Source organism: Lampris incognitus, chromosome 13, assembly GCF_029633865.1.
Source record: "Lampris incognitus isolate fLamInc1 chromosome 13, fLamInc1.hap2, whole genome shotgun sequence".
In the NCBI taxonomy this organism is placed as follows: Eukaryota; Metazoa; Chordata; class Actinopteri; order Lampriformes; family Lampridae; genus Lampris; species Lampris incognitus.
Window position 1 is genome coordinate 39050476 of NC_079223.1, and position 17517 is coordinate 39067992.

The 17517-nt window shown below is 46.4% G+C and overlaps 1 protein-coding gene across 1 annotated transcript; it reads left to right on the forward strand.

The window, feature by feature from the left end:
* The first annotated feature begins 7335 nt into the window (after window positions 1–7335).
* On the forward strand, window positions 7336–16263 carry fam83ha (family with sequence similarity 83 member Ha). Its single transcript, XM_056291687.1, has 6 exons — window positions 7336–7643; window positions 8505–8952; window positions 9177–9341; window positions 9583–9707; window positions 9943–14308; window positions 14418–16263. The coding sequence occupies exons 2-6, from the start codon at window positions 8509–8511 to the stop codon at window positions 14427–14429; spliced, it is 5112 nt and encodes a 1703-aa protein (XP_056147662.1). The 5' UTR covers window positions 7336–7643; window positions 8505–8508; the 3' UTR covers window positions 14430–16263.
* Window positions 16264–17517: the final 1254 nt, after the last annotated feature.

Here is a 17517-nt window from a genome sequence, read left to right on the forward strand (position 1 = left end):
AGCTCGTCTGGTGTTCAACCGCCCTAAGTTTGCCCACACAACGCCCCTTCTCATGTCACTACACTGGCTCCCAGTAGTTGCTCGCATCCAGTTTAAGACTCTGGTGCTAGCCTACAGGGCAGTGAAAGGAACAGCTCCTTCCTATCTCCAGGCCATGGTCAAGCCCTACACCCCCGCCCGACCACTTCGCTCTGCTGCCTTGGGACGCCTGGTTGCCCCGTCGCTCAGTGGCCCTTGCTGCCGATTGACTCGGTCACGGCTCTTTTCTGTCCTGGCCCCACAGTGGTGGAATGAACTCCCAACTGATGTCAGGACAGCGGAGTCGCTGCTCATCTTTCGGCGCAGGTTGAAAACTCACCTTTTTAAGAACTACTACCCTGTTACTTGTTCTTAGCACTTATTGTAGTCACTCATTTAAAAAAAAACTCTTTCTTGCACTTTTACTTTAGCACTGGTTTTGCTCTTAGATGCTTGTTTAGATGCACTTATGACCTCCGATGACTAGTAGTTCTCCTGATTTCCTACGTTAAATGATGCACTTATTGTGAATCGCTTTGGATAAAAGCGCCGGCTAAATGACTGTAATGTAATATAATGTAATGATGATAATAAACTGTATTTGTATAGCAACTTTCATACAAACACACACAGCTCAAAGTTCTTTACAATAAGGAAGTCACAAGTACCAAAGCGCTTCACATAAAATGAACATAAAAACAGGGATATAGTCCATCCATCCATTATCCAAACCGCTTATCCTTATTCAGTACCAATTCCTCAAAAATGTACTCATGCACAAGTACTCTAGTACTTCTAACTAATTGCTACCCACCGACTGGCAATGACTATAGCACAGTTCATGAAACGATCCCACCCCCAGTATATCTAACTGGCTTATATGAAGTCTATCATTTAGCACACTGAGTAAACAACTTTGCCAGTGCCTCCGTGTGCACGGCGCCTCAGTGCCTTACAGCAAACTCACCTTGACCAGAACTAGTCATTCTGGCTGAGGTTGTGTTATCACAAACTGTCATATCAGATATACTATGTGTGTTTAAACATTCTTGAAGACCATGAAGGAGGGGTTGTGATACTGCTTTGTAATTAGGGTCTGAAACACAGTCGGTCATTGCAAACCGAGTATTTACACGGGGGCTCCGGGGGTAAGAGGAGAACAGTAATGAATCTGGCCCTATTGTATGCAGCGCAACAACTATCTGTGTTTTGCGAGTACATCATTTTTCACTGTTGTTACTCGGACTGCTCTTCCGTGTGCCTTGGGAGGTGCCCAAGGGGAACAATAAGGGATTGTCTTCAAGTCTCCGCTTGAGTGGTTAGGTTGCATCATTTCCTCTACACAACATTACAGATTTCATCCTGACAAGGCTATTGTTACTCTCACTGTGGAACAAGCTGGTGTCCGGTGTCACGTGAGCTGCATTTACACTGGACATGTGAAGCGTATCCGAGAGTTGATTCAAAAAACATCTGCAACGTGAGGGCCCAAATCCAACTGATTCACCCACTCTCACTTAATCTCCCTTTCTTCGTGCGTAACCAACTCCATTTCTACTTATGCCTTAGTTTATTCCTTGTAAGGCTGAAGTAAAATCTATCTTTTCAAGAGTGCGAATGGAGCGAGGTGGATTATCATGGGTTTAGTGGAGGGTAAACAGGTCTAAACACATGTCTTTATGCAATAATCCAGGTAAGGAAATCAAAGAAGGTTGAGTTGGGTTGAAGATGAGTACCCAGATGAACTGAGTCAACCTTCTTTGAGTGACACCTAAACACAATTAACCCACTTATATATTTTCCGCCTATATTTCACCCACCTCTTTCAGGACTGATATAAATCCCCATTACATATATTTATAGTATAAATCAAAGTAAATGGCATCACGCTGATAAGTTGCAGCGAATATAATGTATTTCAATGGGAAAATACATGAATTTACGCTTTTCTGAAAATATTGCCCATATTAGTTGCTGGTTAGCTAATGATTTGCTTTGCTTTCTCATGTCCTGGATGCTGTTGGTGTTCATATAGAAACCATAATGTCCACCAAAACAACTGAGATGCTGTGACACCAAGGGAAATTTTTGAATGGGGTGGCCAAATTTTTTTCTTTTTTTTTTTTCTTTTTGGAGGGGGGCACTCAGAATTTTCGTAAATTATGGAGTATTGTCTTGCTAATACAACTGCAGCTTACATGGCTGTGCATTCAAGAACATAAGGAGACATCCGTCAAGTGAACACCAACAACTATTTGGATATAATAGAATAAGAATCCTGTTTGAAGACATAGCCAATTGAAAATACTGTTCTCCAGCCGTCTTTGCCATCTCCCTTGAAGCTGTATGGTAGTTGTGGTATGTGTATACCCCTCTATGCTGGAGTAATTAAACATCTGGAAACAAGCTCAAGGTCCATAACAGGAAGGTCTCTTGCAAGAATTATAGGAATTCCGATGTGAATACTGTAAGGATGTTGTAAAGTGCTTATTGTTATGTGACCTGACCACTAACACGAAATTAGCATCTACTTTTTTTTCTCTGCTTTTAGAAGGTAGGGTGGAAATAGGGGGGGGGGCTGGGTATTTACTGAGGGTAGCCTATACCAGCCCTGGCTGCCACCTAGATCTACCAAGATCTGACCCCCTGGATTCAACATGGGTCCCATCCCCCATTAAAAAAGAAGCTTACATCGGTGCACTCTTATTTGTATACTTGTTGTGGTCTCACCCTCTTCGTCTCGGACTGCCTCCCCGGCACTCTCTGAGATCTCACCCTCTCCGTCTCGGACCGCCTCCCCGGCGCGCTCTGAGATGCCGGAGACATCCGAGCGCTCGAGACGAGCGCTGCACCGCATCAGGTGTTCATCATCACAGTCCAGCGCCAGGTGTCTCCAATCGCAATCAAGCACGCCAGCAGCACTCCGGGCACTCCTCGCTCCCCATAAGAAGCCCCCCAGAACGCTTCTCTGTGCTTCGACCTACTGAACCCTGCGACCCGCCTCTGCGACTCCCAGTGAATTCCCCGCTCCAAGCCTCAGCCTCACGTTACCCTTCCACGACCCTCTCCTCGGATTTCCTTAAGACCTGCTCTGGACTCGGATCAGACTATACTATGAACGGCTGCCCTGCTCCCTCCAGCCAGTGTCTCCACTCCTCTAGGGCGGCGTGGACAGCCAGCAACTCCCTGTTGCCGATGTCGTAGTTCCTCTCCGCAGGACTGAAACGCCGGAAGGAGGCGCACGGGTGGATCTTCTGGTCCTCCTCCGACCGCTGGGAGAGGACGGCTCCGATGCCCGTGTCCGATGCGTCCACCTCCACGATGAACTGCCTGGACGGATCCGGGTGGGCGAGCGCCGGAGCCGTTGTAAACAGTCTCTATAGGGCCGAGAAGGCGGCCTCTGCCTCCGGGGTCCAGGAGAAGCGGCGGAGGGTGGAGGTGAGTGCAGTGAGGGGGGCGGCCACACGGCTGAACCCCCTGATGAAGCACCGGTAAAAATTGGCGAAGCGCTGGAGTTGCGTCCTGTTGGCGGGCCGTGCCCACTCCTCCACCGCTCGGGTCTTCCTGGGGTCAGTGCGGACGAGCCCCTTTCTCCACGATGTGGCCAAGGAACTCCGCGGAGTGGAACACACACTTCTCGGCCTTCACGAACAGCCTGTTCTCCAGCAGCCGTTGGAGGACCAGGCGGACATGCTGGTGGTGTTCCTCCTCAGTCCTGGAGAACACGAGGCTGTCATCCAGGTACACCACCACAAACGTGTTCAGCATATCCCGGAGCACGTCGTTGACCAACGCCTGGAAGACGGCCGGGGTGTTGGTGAGGCCGAAGGGCATAACGAGGTACTCGAAATGCCCTAGGTGGGTGTTGAAGGCCGTCTTCCATTCATCTCCTTCCCAGATGCGCACCAGGTGGTACGCGCTGCGCAGGTCCAACTTAGTGAACACCGTGGCGTGAGTGGCTCGAATGTGGAACTCATAAGGGGGAGTGGATATTTATTCTTAACCGTGATGTAATTTTAACTGACGATCTATGCAAGGCATCAGGCTGCCCTCCTTCTTTGCCACAAAAAAGAAGCCTGCTGCTACCGGGGACGACGAGGGCCTTATGATTCCTGAGGCAGGGACTCTGATATAATTGCGCATAGACGACGACTCCGGGACGGAGAGGTTATACAACCGACCGGTGGGAAGGGCGGCCCCGAGAAGGAGATCTATGGCGCAAACATAGGGACGGTGAGGGGGAAGTGAAAGTGCACTGTCCTTACGAAATACGGGGGCTAAATGGGAGGTACACCAGTGGGAGGGGGCACGGGTCTGAGGCCGCTGGACTGAGTGGGCGGAGCGAAGGCAGTTGGCATGACACTCAACGCTCCAACCCAAAATCCGCCCAGTTGACAGGTGTGGGGGCGTGTAAAACCAAAAAACGCATAGTTTCTACGTGATTTACCTGTGAGAGTGGGGGAAGCAGTGCTGTGCGTGATCCTACCGAGTGAACGACCATCTTGGGGTGTGTCTAGGGGGACGAGTGGAATGCCGGGCCAGCGAGATGTACATCAAACACTCGTCTGCCCCCGAATTCAGGAGTGCACCAACAGAGGGAGTGAGTCGTTACCCCAAGTGAGTGACAGGAAACAGCTAGTTGTGGTGCTTCTTGGGCTGTGGAAGGGTCGTCAGGCTCACTAGGACACCCCTCGCTAGTGAGCCGGGTCTTTTGGGCAGGCCTTGATGTAGTGGCCCGACCTCCCGCAGTAGAGGCAGAGGTTGTCACGCATCCTCTGCTCCCTAACCTCTAGAAGACACCCAGGATTGCGAGGGGAAGTGTGAGGGCGGAGAGCGCCCGGGGGACGCTGACCTAGGGGAGGCGCCGGTCGAACGGACGGGGGTAGGTCTATGGGAGGCCCCAGTGCGTGGGGCGCGTTCCTGGCACCGCTCCCGCAGCCGTTCGTCCATCTGGAGGGCAAGGGTGACGAGCTCGTTGAAGGTAGCAGGGCGGTCTCGAACGATGAGGTCTTTGGGCTCGCTCGGCCCCCTCCTGTACGCGGTCTTGAGTGCAGTGTCATCCCACCCACTGTCTGCCGCGAGTATCCTCACCTCCAAGGTGTAGTCTGCCACCGACCTGGCTCCCTGCTGGATGGAATTGAGGCGGTTGCAGCGTCCTGCCCGTCAGCTGGGTGGTCGAAAACCAGACGGAACTTACGGCGGAAGGCACCATAGTCGGAGGCGAACAGTTCAGTATGGCCAACCGCCGCCATGGCCCAGCTGAGGGCTTTGCCGGTGAGGAGGGACATGACAAGGGCTACCTTGGTCTGTCCTGTCCTGTACGTGGCTGGCTGATTCTTGAACAGGCGCTCACACTGACCAAGGAAACCCCTACACAGCTCGAACTCCCCACCGAAGGCCTTGGGGCAGGGAAGGTTAGGCTCGAACCGGGGGTCTAGTGTGGGTTGACTCGGAGGGGGAACGTCGGGACCAGGAACGGGAAATCCGGAGGCCGAGCTGGGGGCAGGGACCGAGGCCAGAGCAGGGTGGTCGCTGATCCTGGAGACTGCTGTTGTGAGTGCAGCGATCTGCGAGGAGAGGGCGTCTAACGCGCTCGTCGTGGCCTGGGAGCCGGATTGAAGTTGGCTGATCTCTCCAGTGACCTGGGTGAAGGCAGTAGTAAGCTCTGAGTAGAGAGATGCAAGTTGGCTGCTGTGACTTCTTACTACTGCCTCTAGGGGGACCGGGGTCGGGGATGTCACAGGGACTGTCTGCCCCTCCCTACCCTCTACCGGAAGCTTGCTCCCCGCTACGTCGGCCCCTACACCATCGACCGCATCGTCAACCTTTCGGCGGTACGTCTCCCTACCTCACTCAAAGTCCATCCCGTGTTCCATGGCTCTCACCTCAAACCGGTAGCCCCCCCCCCCCCCAGGGTCTGAGTTGGTTATGGGCCCCGAGGACCGCAGCTGGGTTCCCCGGTCCTACCTGGCCGACCCCGCACTCCTGGAGTTCTATCGGACTCATCCCGATGCCATCGGACGGCCGCCCGGTGTCTCCCGTAGAGGGGGGGGGGGTCCTGTTGCGGTCTCTCCGTCTCGGACCGCTCCCCGGCGCGCTCTGAGATGCCGGAGACATCCAAGCGCTCGAGACGAGCGCTGCACCGCATCATGTGTTCATCACAATCCAGCGCCAGGTGTCTCCAGTCGCAATCCGGCCACTTCTCGCTCCCCATAAGAAGCCTTCCAGAACGCCTCACCGTGTTTCGACGTACTGAACCCTGCGAGCCTCCTCCGCGGCTCCCGGTGAATTCCCCGCTTTCAGTCTCGTCTTCACGTTACCCTTCCACGACCCTCTCCTGGGATTTCCTTAAGACCTGCTCTGGACCCGGATCGGACTCTGGATCACGGACTGGACTTGCTAGCCAGGTGCACGCACATTATTCAACACCTCCTTGGCATTTACATACCACACCACACATCCCACTAACAGAATTATTTTTTTTTTGCACCATACATTCCCCCCACTTAATTCCAGTTATTTAGTGGCAGTATCTATTATGTCCCTTCCTTGTTATTATTCCCCTCCCCAAATAAAACCACCTTTGGATTTTGAACTGTCATCTTGTGTCTGTCTGCCTTGGATTTCGCCACACGGGTCTGGTGCGCGAGCATAACAACACCTCTTTTAAACTAACAAAAAAATAAGCAAGTGTACTTTTATTTACCTTTTGTATTTGCAGAAGGTAAACTTGAAAACAGACATGATGTATAATTTTTCGAGTTGACCTACACGTTTAGTATTTGTCTAAGTCAACTAAAAGTACACATCAGTCCCAACAGTAGAGCTTTACGGTATAAGGCCCCTGTTGGGGGGGGGGGGGAATAAACCATTACGAATCCTGATGGTTTCCAATAAAGGACACCATCAGGTTTTAGTGTGGGTTTTGAACTCTGATGATGTAATGGTTTGGATCCTGATGGTTTCCTATACAGCACAACGTGCTCTGGTGGTTTCGATTAGACATACCAGTGCAGACCATTACCATCAAAAGCCATTTCAGTTCCCATTTGAACCATCAAACGCATCAGAAAATGCTATAAAGGTTATTATTGCACCTGAGGGATGACGTCATTCCTCTGCCGTCAGCATTACCGCTACATGCAGTAAAAATATGTGCGCGCGTGTGATAAATTAACGTGTGGAGTTCACCGTGAATGAATTTTGGCTGGAAAGTCGATTACTGCGGCGTTTCAGGGCGCAGCGCGTGACGTCAGCAGAAAACAGACCAGAGTTCAGCCTCATCTCGACAAGTACGGACAGTCTGCAGGCGAGGCGGGGCGAAGGGTTTGTCGACAGTAGTCTTGTTTTTTTTCTTTTTCTTTCTTTTTCCGCCTAGCCTGCTGGGTGTCTCAATACTGAGTTCGCGTTGTCCCCAGGATGCCTCAAGCATGACAATAAACTGGTTTTGCGGAATGGTCGCGAAAGCGATGCAATACCAAACTTTGGACGAGTCCCACCTGGAGGAGGAACCCGGCGCGTGGGGAGACGGTGTGGAGGGAGCGGGGCCGTCACCGCGATGAGCGCCTTGGCTTTAGTCGACGAAAAAGTCGAGGAGTAGCGGGCGGCGGGGGGAAATCAGAAAGGTAAAGTAACTTCACTTCAACATCTCTGGCAATGGGGAAGACGTTATAGCGCAGCATATACGGCTGTTCGGTTAGCTTTTGTTCTCAAAGTGTTTGTCTCTGGTAGTTTCTCTCCACGGATTAAAATATGCCTGTTAAGACACGCCACTGAAGCGACTTGACAACATGTTTATCTCTACTATCAGTTGTGTTGTCGACCCAGCTGTCGGGCTTCATCTTGGGCGTGTTGTTGAATCGTTCGTTTAGTTTAGGCAGCATTGTAATATTTTAATCGAGCCGAAAAACATGAACTTGTAAATGGAGACTTTTTGGCCAGAGGGAGGAGCCACACCCATAACTCTCTATATTGTGGTCGATTGCGTCGCTCCTCATTCATTGGAGTTATACCAGTGTAACTAAGAGAATTTTCTTCAATATAAGTTCCTTAATGTCCTTCATGAAGTCCACAGATAATGACATAGATACGAAATTTACACGTCAGATTCGGTTTTCTTGTGTGGCACTTGTGTTTGTACAGCACCATGGACCATTAAATACTTGAGAAGGTTTTTGTATCCTTAAACCTCAGTGTGGACATTCCTTTTGTTTGTTATCTGTGTGCGAGCATTTTTCTATATCTCATCATACATGCATTCAGCTCACGCGCCTGTTTAAAGAGCTAGTCTTTTTGAACTGTTTGACAAGAGCACAAACTATTATCCAATTTATGAGATTCAGTTTCCTTGAAAAATTTCCCCATGCCTCAATCTCAAATATCTTTTGATCATATTTGGCAAATGTGAAATCTATATGTCTCTGAATAATGTTCATGAAACACACTATTTCCCCTGTCCCTTTGCCTTTTTAATTGTTCTCAAATAGCGTCATGGCACATCGTTCTCAATGTTCCTCTGCTGGGGATAATCCCCTGGACCCCAACTACCTACCACCTCATTATCGAGAGGAGTACCGGTTAGCTATTGACGCTCTTGTCGAGGACAACTTGGAAGGCTACTATCAGTTTCTCCAGAGAGCGGACGTTGTGAACTTTCTTTCCGCACAGGAGATTGAGTATATTCGGTGCAATACACAGGCTCCTCGTGAGAGCAGCCACCCTGAGCAGCATTATCTACTGTCTGGGGGAGATGGCTCTTCAGACACTTACTGGCCCATCCACTCGGACCTGGATGCCCCAGGCCTGGACCTCGGCTGGCCCCAGCAGCATCGCTTCATTGGACCTACAGAAGTCACCACTCTGGTCAATCCTGCTGAGCCTGACATGCCAAGTATCAAGGAACAGGCTCGAAGACTCATTAAGAACGCTCAGCAAGTAGGTCTTTCACTTCCTCTAAAGAGTAACAAACCTGTATATATATAAGTGTTGTATGACATAAGCTTATTAAATCAGTTATAGATTATAATTTTTACGAAGTAAAAAGTTGATAATGTTCTTGCTAGTTATTTGCATTATTTTTGCAAACAAAACTCACCATACATACTACCAATGACACTCTTGTTTTCACAATCGTTTTGATGTGCCTTTTTTCTTTTTAGGTGGTTGCTGTAGTGATGGACATATTTACTGATGTGGACATATTTGCGGATATTCTTGATGCGGCCTTGCGAAATGTTGCTGTTTACATCCTTCTAGATGAACAGAATGTACATCATTTCATCCATATGGTTTCCAACTGCCAGGTTAATTTAAAGAGTATTCAGGTGAGTCTATGTTGCACTGAAATAGTTCTTAACTGGGCATGTGAGCACTCAAATTGTGTGTATTGAAAGGGGGCTTCAAGTAGTGCTGCCATTTTAGATCATATTACTTTTGGAACTTTGTTGTTAATGCAATGCTGCCACCTAGCTTGGACTTTAATTTAGACAATAAAGACTAGCTGTGTTCCAGCTGAAATGTGCTTGATATTTATCATTTGTTGATGGTTCAATGCCTGTCCCCTAGTTTTTGCGTGTGAGAACAGTGTCTGGGATCACCTACCACTGCCGCTCAGGGAAGTCATTTAAGGGTCAGATGATGGATCGCTTTTTGCTGACAGATTGTAGGGCTGTGCTGAGTGGAAACTACAGGTGAGGCAAATTAAAACTGAAAGCTATGGTAGCATAGTTTACAATGCCCAAAATGGAAATACACAAATCCTTAATGAATTTTATTGATTATTAGTAGTTATTCTGTTAAAATTTGTATTTTAGGAGTATTCAGACTGAAGAGCAAAGCAAAAATGTCTAGCCAAAGTGTGAGATGAGGGGTGGTATGAATATATTGCCTTCACTGATTTCTTTTTAATTTTCTGTGTTTTGACAGCTTCATGTGGTCTTTTGAGAAAATACACCGTTGTTTAGCACACCTTTTTCTTGGACAGCTTGTGTCAACTTTTGATGAAGAGTTTCGGATTCTGTTTGCCCAGTCCCAACCCTTGATGATTGAAACTGAGGATTTCAGCCGTTTACATGAGAGGCAATATGGTACTGACAAAACACCACTTTACAGAGAACCCAGGAAATTTCTGTCAATAGACAACCCTCATCCAGAGGAATGGGCTAGACACTCGTTTGATGGTCGTACTGATATGGATTGGAAAAAGCTTCCTCTAAGCAGGCATGAATCCATCCCCAGGTCATTAGACCAGGGCTCTTTGGATAAGTACAACAAATATCACTCCCAGCAATTCAGAATGGATCGGTCCTCTGAGCATGGCCCCGCCAAGATGCCCTTAAATATAAGGGAAAATCTAGCTTTCAAACGGCACAGTTATGCTGAAGGCTCTCAAAGCAGACACCCCCCATATCAATTCAGGCAGCAACAAGGAATTCCAAACTTTGAGACCCAGGCAGGGCAGTTTCAAATGACACAGCATTTGTTACCAAGAACAGGACCAGAAGCAGGTTATAGTGGCTATGATAAGTTCTCTGGTCATGGCTATCATCCTGCAGATCAGTATTCTGAGCCTGGTTTACCACAAGACATGGATGCCTCTGATAGCTTTAACCCTGTCCTTAACTATTTGTTGTCAACCAGCAATATGGATTTTGACCAGGGCTCAGAGGAACTTGCACCTCCAGAGGAAGTATCATTTGGATCCTCTCATCTCAGAAGAATGAGTAAAGGTTCACCATATGCCTGTCCGACTTCCACCACATCTCCAAGTCCATCAGAGCAGAAGCAGTTCTTTCAGGAGCCTAACATGGAACGTAAAGATCCTAAAGCAAAACAAGGGCTAAGAAATTGGAGAATTAGCTCATACCTCAGTGCATTTGATAATGCAGGAGATGAAGGCCTGCCAGTACCACCAACTCAGGCAATAGACCATTTTGAAGTGCCACTTAATCCCTTACAGCGGACATCCTCGGGCCCAGATTTATCAATTCCTAAGATTCCAAATGTTTGGGAATTTAAGGTTCCAGTAGTGCCCAGGGCCAATCCATTGCCAGGTCACACCAAGCCCACTGTCCCTGAGTTGTGTAAAAAAATACCAGATGACCTTGTTAACATGGCTGTAGAAACCAAAACAACTCCAACACCATCAGAATCATCTTCAGTAATTGAAGGGGACAAAGCAGAGGAGGTGGAGCCAAAAGACCCAAAGGAGATTGCTTTTCTAAGGGAAGAGTCTTTCCGTAGGACATACAATGCAAAGATGCAAAGGAGCTCCAAGTTGAGATCCTCTTTAATATTCAGCTCTCAGCTAGAGCAACAAGCTTCTCAAGATTTAAAATCTGCCCCAGGCCACTGTGATGACGAAACTGACAAAAATGAAGAGGATCAATCAAAACTATCCTTTCTCGCTCAGGCTTTGAGCCAAAGGAGGTCTTTTGCAAGAGAACCTTTCGAATGGAGCCGATACAAAAAGTCAACCACATTTGATAGCTCTGCCCTAGGCAATTCTGGATCAAAGGATGCACATAATGAAGGAGAAGTTGAGGATTCAGTAACAGAGACCTTGTCAAAGGATCTTCCGGGCAATGACAATTCTAAAGGACCACATAAGCCTGCAGAAGAGCCAGCAAAGATTTCCCCATTATTGCCTCAACCCAAGACTTCACAAAATGAACTGCTAAAAACCAGTCCACCCCTACACCCATCCAAATCATTGCTGAGTAATCTATCTCAAGTAGATATGAATGATCCTGACAACAGGCTCATGTTTTTTAAAGAATTAGCAGCTGAACGTAAAGCCGCTAAGATTGCAGCTGAAAAAAGCACAGAGGAAGCTTCCATAAAGACTCTATCTGATTTAAAGAATGTCACTGTGAAAAATGCAGTTGAAGAGCCATCACAGCCACATGCAGATGTTTCAGTCAAAGACCTAACCACTATCACAGACAAAAACGGCACTGCATCAGGTGTAGAGAATCAAATATCCACCGAAACATGCAAGTCAGTCAGTCTACACTATGATGCCGATGAGGAGATAAACAAACAGGAAAATCAACCGGAAAATGGATCAAACACCTCACCAACCAACTGTGACAAGGTGCAATCAAGTGCCTTTGCAGAGGATTCAGAGAAAATGGATATAAGGAGCAGCCAAGTTGGCATATCTATACCTTTTTCTGCAGGATCAGCTCCAGCTCACAGCCAATCACCAGTAGAACCAAAGCCTTCAAATGATGTAAACGAGTGCAGCCACTCTTGTCCCCCAACAAAAGTAGATGCTAATACATTTACTCATTCTTCACCGACAGACTCAGTTACCCAAAGTACCGATGTAAATGAAACCGCAGCCATTGATGCTACCTTGAAGGTTCCTTGTTCACTCAAATCTACTTTAGTGGAGCTACAAACATCTCCTATATCTCTCAAATCAGAATCTAACATCCAACCTTTTGGCCCACTTCATTTAGAATCCACCACCTCTGCTCCTTGTGCGTCATCTGAAACTATAATAGCTCTTCATCCCATTGGATTACAATCCAGTTTTTCTGTCCCTATTCCATCAGCGCCAAGCTTTTCAGAAAATGTTATGTCAGAGTCTATCTCGCAGAATACTGCATTTGACTCTAGCCATTCCCCCTCCTCAACCACATTGACGTCTAGCTCTGCTCCTTGTACAACAGCAGAGTCCATCTCCTCTAAAAATAACCCCTCAGATGCCACATCTACCCTTACCTCCGCTATATTGTCTCCTAAGTCTAATAAAATAGAATCAAAGGAATTTCTCATTCCTTCTCCATTAGAATCTCAACTCACTAACCTAACCCCAGATTCTTTATCAGACTGCATTACACAAACTGTTCTATCATCTGAGTCTACCCATATGAAAACTGAGTCTGTCAACCAGTGTGCCCATTCTGAGACCGCTTCAACACTTGACTCTGTAAAGGCAGAGTTTAATGTTTCCGCTGATGCTTGTTTAGATGATTCAAAACATAGCACAGTTTCAGTCCAGTCCACCACAAAGAAATACTGTGAGGAATCTTGCACTTCTAAACCTGATTCGGAAACAGAACTTCCTAAATCAGAACCCAACTTTGTTCCCCGGCTCATTTTGGGAGTGTCCCCCAACCTTAACCATCCATCCGCAAACTGTGTGATTACTGAGTCATGTTTACCCTCCATATGTGGTCCAGAAAGTTTGAGTTCAATAGCCGGTCCTGAAACAAAAAAGCCTACTCCCTCTCTTAATCTCATACCAGCAGAGCCTCCGACTGAGTGTGCACCAGCAGAAAGGACATTGGGTCTTGATCTAATTGGTCACTCTGAATTTTCTTCCAAGGATGCACCTCTAGATACATCTCTCAAACTTGAATTAATTCAAGGAACATCTCTGTCAGAACCTAGTGTGACAGAATCCAATGATCCCATTCCTGCTGCACAGGTGTTATGTTCTTCCCCTTTGCCTGGCACAGGCAAAGCAATTGTGTCTCCTAAACATGAAAAAACAGAATCCATGAAGTCCCCTGTACTCAGCCCATCAGAAACCAGCTCCCCTCTCAAACTCAGCCCAACAGACTTGAACAAATCTACCATACCCATAACTATAAAGTCATCATCTGATCGTAGCCTACCTGAGCCTACCTCAAAAGAAACTTCAGTTTTAGAAGGACCAAGTATGGCCTGCGAAACACCCACAGAGTCTAAAACTATAACCTCTGAATACCAACCTTCCGAGCTATCTTTACCTATTGGAAATATCAATTTGGACAATCCATGTGAGGTTGGCAGAGAGCCTGAAAAGCTGGACTCTGTTGATCAGAAAGAAATTGTGGACACGAAACCTGCAAACACAATGAACAAAATCGCTTCACAGAACTCAGTCTGCCTTCGGAAAGCAAGTGATGAAGCACAGGAAAACAATGGCTCTGAAACGGCAGAGACCGCTGGAGACGGGGCAGTTCCTCTGTTACCTGAGTCAAAGCAGGCAAAAACAAGCTCGTCCCGCTACCACTCATCAACAGCCAGTGTGATCTCAAGCAGCAACCTAAGAGATGATACAAAGCTGCTTCTAGAACAAATATCTGCTAATAGCCAGAGCAGGGCTGAACCCACCAAAGAGTCTGCTGTCACTGATGATGATAAAGAAGATGAGGCTGACAAGAAGGCGAATAGGGCAAAAGCAGTCACCAGGTCACTAAGCAAAGGAGGGCATAAAACCCCAGAGGACCGGGATAAACTGCTTGAGAAAATCCAAAACATGCGAAAGGAGAGGAAAGTCTACAGCAGATTTGAGGTATGCAAAATGAATGTCATTTTTACTGTTGTAATAAGCTATTTGCAAAGAAAACACACTTGCTTGCCTTTATGCAAAATGATTTCACTGATCTGTTATGTTTTCATAGATGCCACCTTAACAGAGGACCAAAAGAAGTTGAGAGGATGCAGAGAATAGAGGGTGAATTTAAGAATAACCAAAATCCAGTGAAAGGTGTGTGAAGAAAAAGACAGCGTCTCAACAAGGATATATCGTAAAACAATATGTTAGCAATATCCTCTTGGACTTTTGGCAAACATGGAACATTATTCTCAGAGGAGACCAGATACGTGGAGGAAACTTTAGTCTGTGGCTCTCAGCGTCTTCAAGCAGAAGAATTACTGTGGAGTATTTTTTTGTCGCAGACACTGAAGATATTAATAACATTTGCCAGGAAGAATTCTGAGATTTCTTCCTTTGGCTTATGGGGCCCACTGTGGATGTATCACTGAACTGCTCATGTGTGAGAGGGGAAACTAGGGCCAGAGACTGGCGTGTGATTAAAAGTCATCACTGACTGTATGGGGGAAGTGCAATTTACTTTGTGTTGGTTCCTTTAATGTAGCCTGTCATGAGGGTTTGTATAATACTGACAACCATCATGCAAGCCTTTTTACATGTTTTATGTCAAAAATGTGATTTTAAAACTCAAATATCCTAAAGTTAGTTTTTTTTAAATGTTTCTAAAGAAATTATTGTAGTTTTTCAGAATTTTGGCAATTTTGGGCTAAATGAAAGATTTTGATAATCGTGCTCATTTGTGAAACAAATGAATATATAATTATATGACCACACAGAAGTGCCAATGTTCTTCAAAAGTAAATAAATTCCATAATTAAAGTTTTTACAACTGTATTAATTGTATTGGAAGAAAAAATCAAATTCTATGCTTAAAATGAAATTGTTAATCTGTTATTCATAGTTGATATCACTATGTATCCTGGCAACAAAAAAAAATCAGTATTAATGTGCCTCTTTGCTGTAGAATATATTTCATTGGGAGTGACGTGCATGCAAGGCATTCCAGCTCCATTTCACAAGATGTCCCCACGTGCCTTGATTCTCTCTGCCTGTTTGCCTAAACATGTATTTTGAATGACAACTTTACATGGACTAAAATGGGGGGAAAGTAGAATTCTGACTTTGAAACTCCAAATGTTTCACAAAATTTGTCTGAAAGATTTTGTTCAATACTCAGTCACGTATTGGGTATATGCATTCTGCAAAGATTTTATTTTCCAGTGATAGGTTTTGGCTGTCTCCAAGAAACACAATCTGTTTGTTATTAAAGCATTTAAAATATAATGAAATTTATTGTCTCATATCACATGTTTAAGACCAAAAAATTGTCAGTAGCATTTCTGATCCCTACTGCCCTCACAAGTTTCGACAAAGTTGTAAATTGATGCTATGTATCTAATGCCTTGCTTAAGAGAAGAGAACAAAACCTCATTAATGAGAATTCATAGGATCTAAATGTCATATTTAAGGGAAAATCTTCTAAATTTGTTTTTCATTACCAACAGAAGCCTGTTGACGGAACTTGTATCTTCAAAGGGGCTAAATGAGGGCTTTGGCCTGGCCACCGAAGTAAACCCTTTTAAATTCCTATACATGCATTCATCTATGGGGTTTTTCATTATTTATGAGCTATACAAGTCCAGGAAATGCAAATATGTGACCTTGATTTTTACCTGCATTGCCTTGATATATGGATGAAAATTTATTGGACTGTGTTGTTCCCATACCTATGTGAACATCCACATTTTGTTTTCCATATTCATGTTTAACTTCATTAAAAGGGATTACCCGTACAAGTTTTATCCGTCTGTCTCGGACCAGACATATCAGCCATTCCACTTGCTTGAGCTTGACAACTTGTTACTCATGCTTTATAAAACATCAAGAGACCCTTTTCAAAGCAAAAAAACAAAAACATCTCGGCGTTACATCCCTGTGAATCCCTATGATCTTCTAACTCAGCGTTCATATATGAGCATTTTACAGGAGGGATTCTTTAGACATGACAGAAGAGTTAAAACACTCATCAAATATCGATCCTTGCAATGATTCACCGTAACCACTTTTGGGGAGAGAACAAGTTGGAGGAACGCTTAAGGCAAGAGAAGGGGGCTAGTGCCAACAGCCATACCAACATGTACCTTGGTTCTGCCGCATGACAGAAGCTAAACAGGTGTGGACTGCTTGGCTAGTGCTTGGATGGGAGACATCCCAGGAAGCTAAACAGGTGTGGACTGCTTGGCTAGTGCTTGGATGGGAGACATCCCAGTAGAGGGAAATTTCTCTCTGGCCCTAATTTTTAAAAAATTCCCAATGCCCCAAACTCCACACAGCGGATCATCCGTTTCTATCTCATCCTGTCCTCTGCATCTTCCTCTGTCACACCAGCCACCTGCATGTCCTCCCTCACCACATCCATAAACCTCCTCTTTGGCCTTCCTCTTTTCCTCTTGCCTGGCAGCTCCATATTCAGCATCCTTCTCCCAATATACCCAGCATCTCAACTCCACACATGTCCAAGCCATCTCAATCTTGCCTCTCTTGCTTTGTCTCCAAACCGTCCAACCTGAGCTGTCCCTCTAATAAACTCATTCCTAATCCTATCCTTCTTCGTCAATTGTGTGATTAATAGATCCATCCATCCATCCATTATCTGAACCGCTTATCCTGCTCTCAGCTTCGCGGGGATGCTGGAGCCTATTCCAGCAGTCATTGGGCAGCAGGCGGGGCAACACCCTGGACAGGCCACCAGGCCATCACAGAGCACACGCGCACACGCACACGCACACACGCACACACACACACACACACACACACACACACACACACACACACACACACACACACACACACACACACACACACACACACAGCTAGGGACAATTTAGTATGGCCGATTCACCTGACCTACGTGTCTTTGGACTTTGGGAGGAAACCGGATCCCCCGGAGGAAACCCACGCAGACACGGGGAGAACATGCAAACTCCACACAGAGGATGACCCGGGATGACCCACCAAAGCTGGACTACCGCGGGGCTCGAACCCAGGACCCTCTTGCTGTGAGGCGGCCGCACTAACCACTGCGCCACCGTGCCGCCCATTAACATATATCCTTAAAAAGAAAAATTTAGATTTTACTGAAAATAATCCAAATAAACAAATATTTC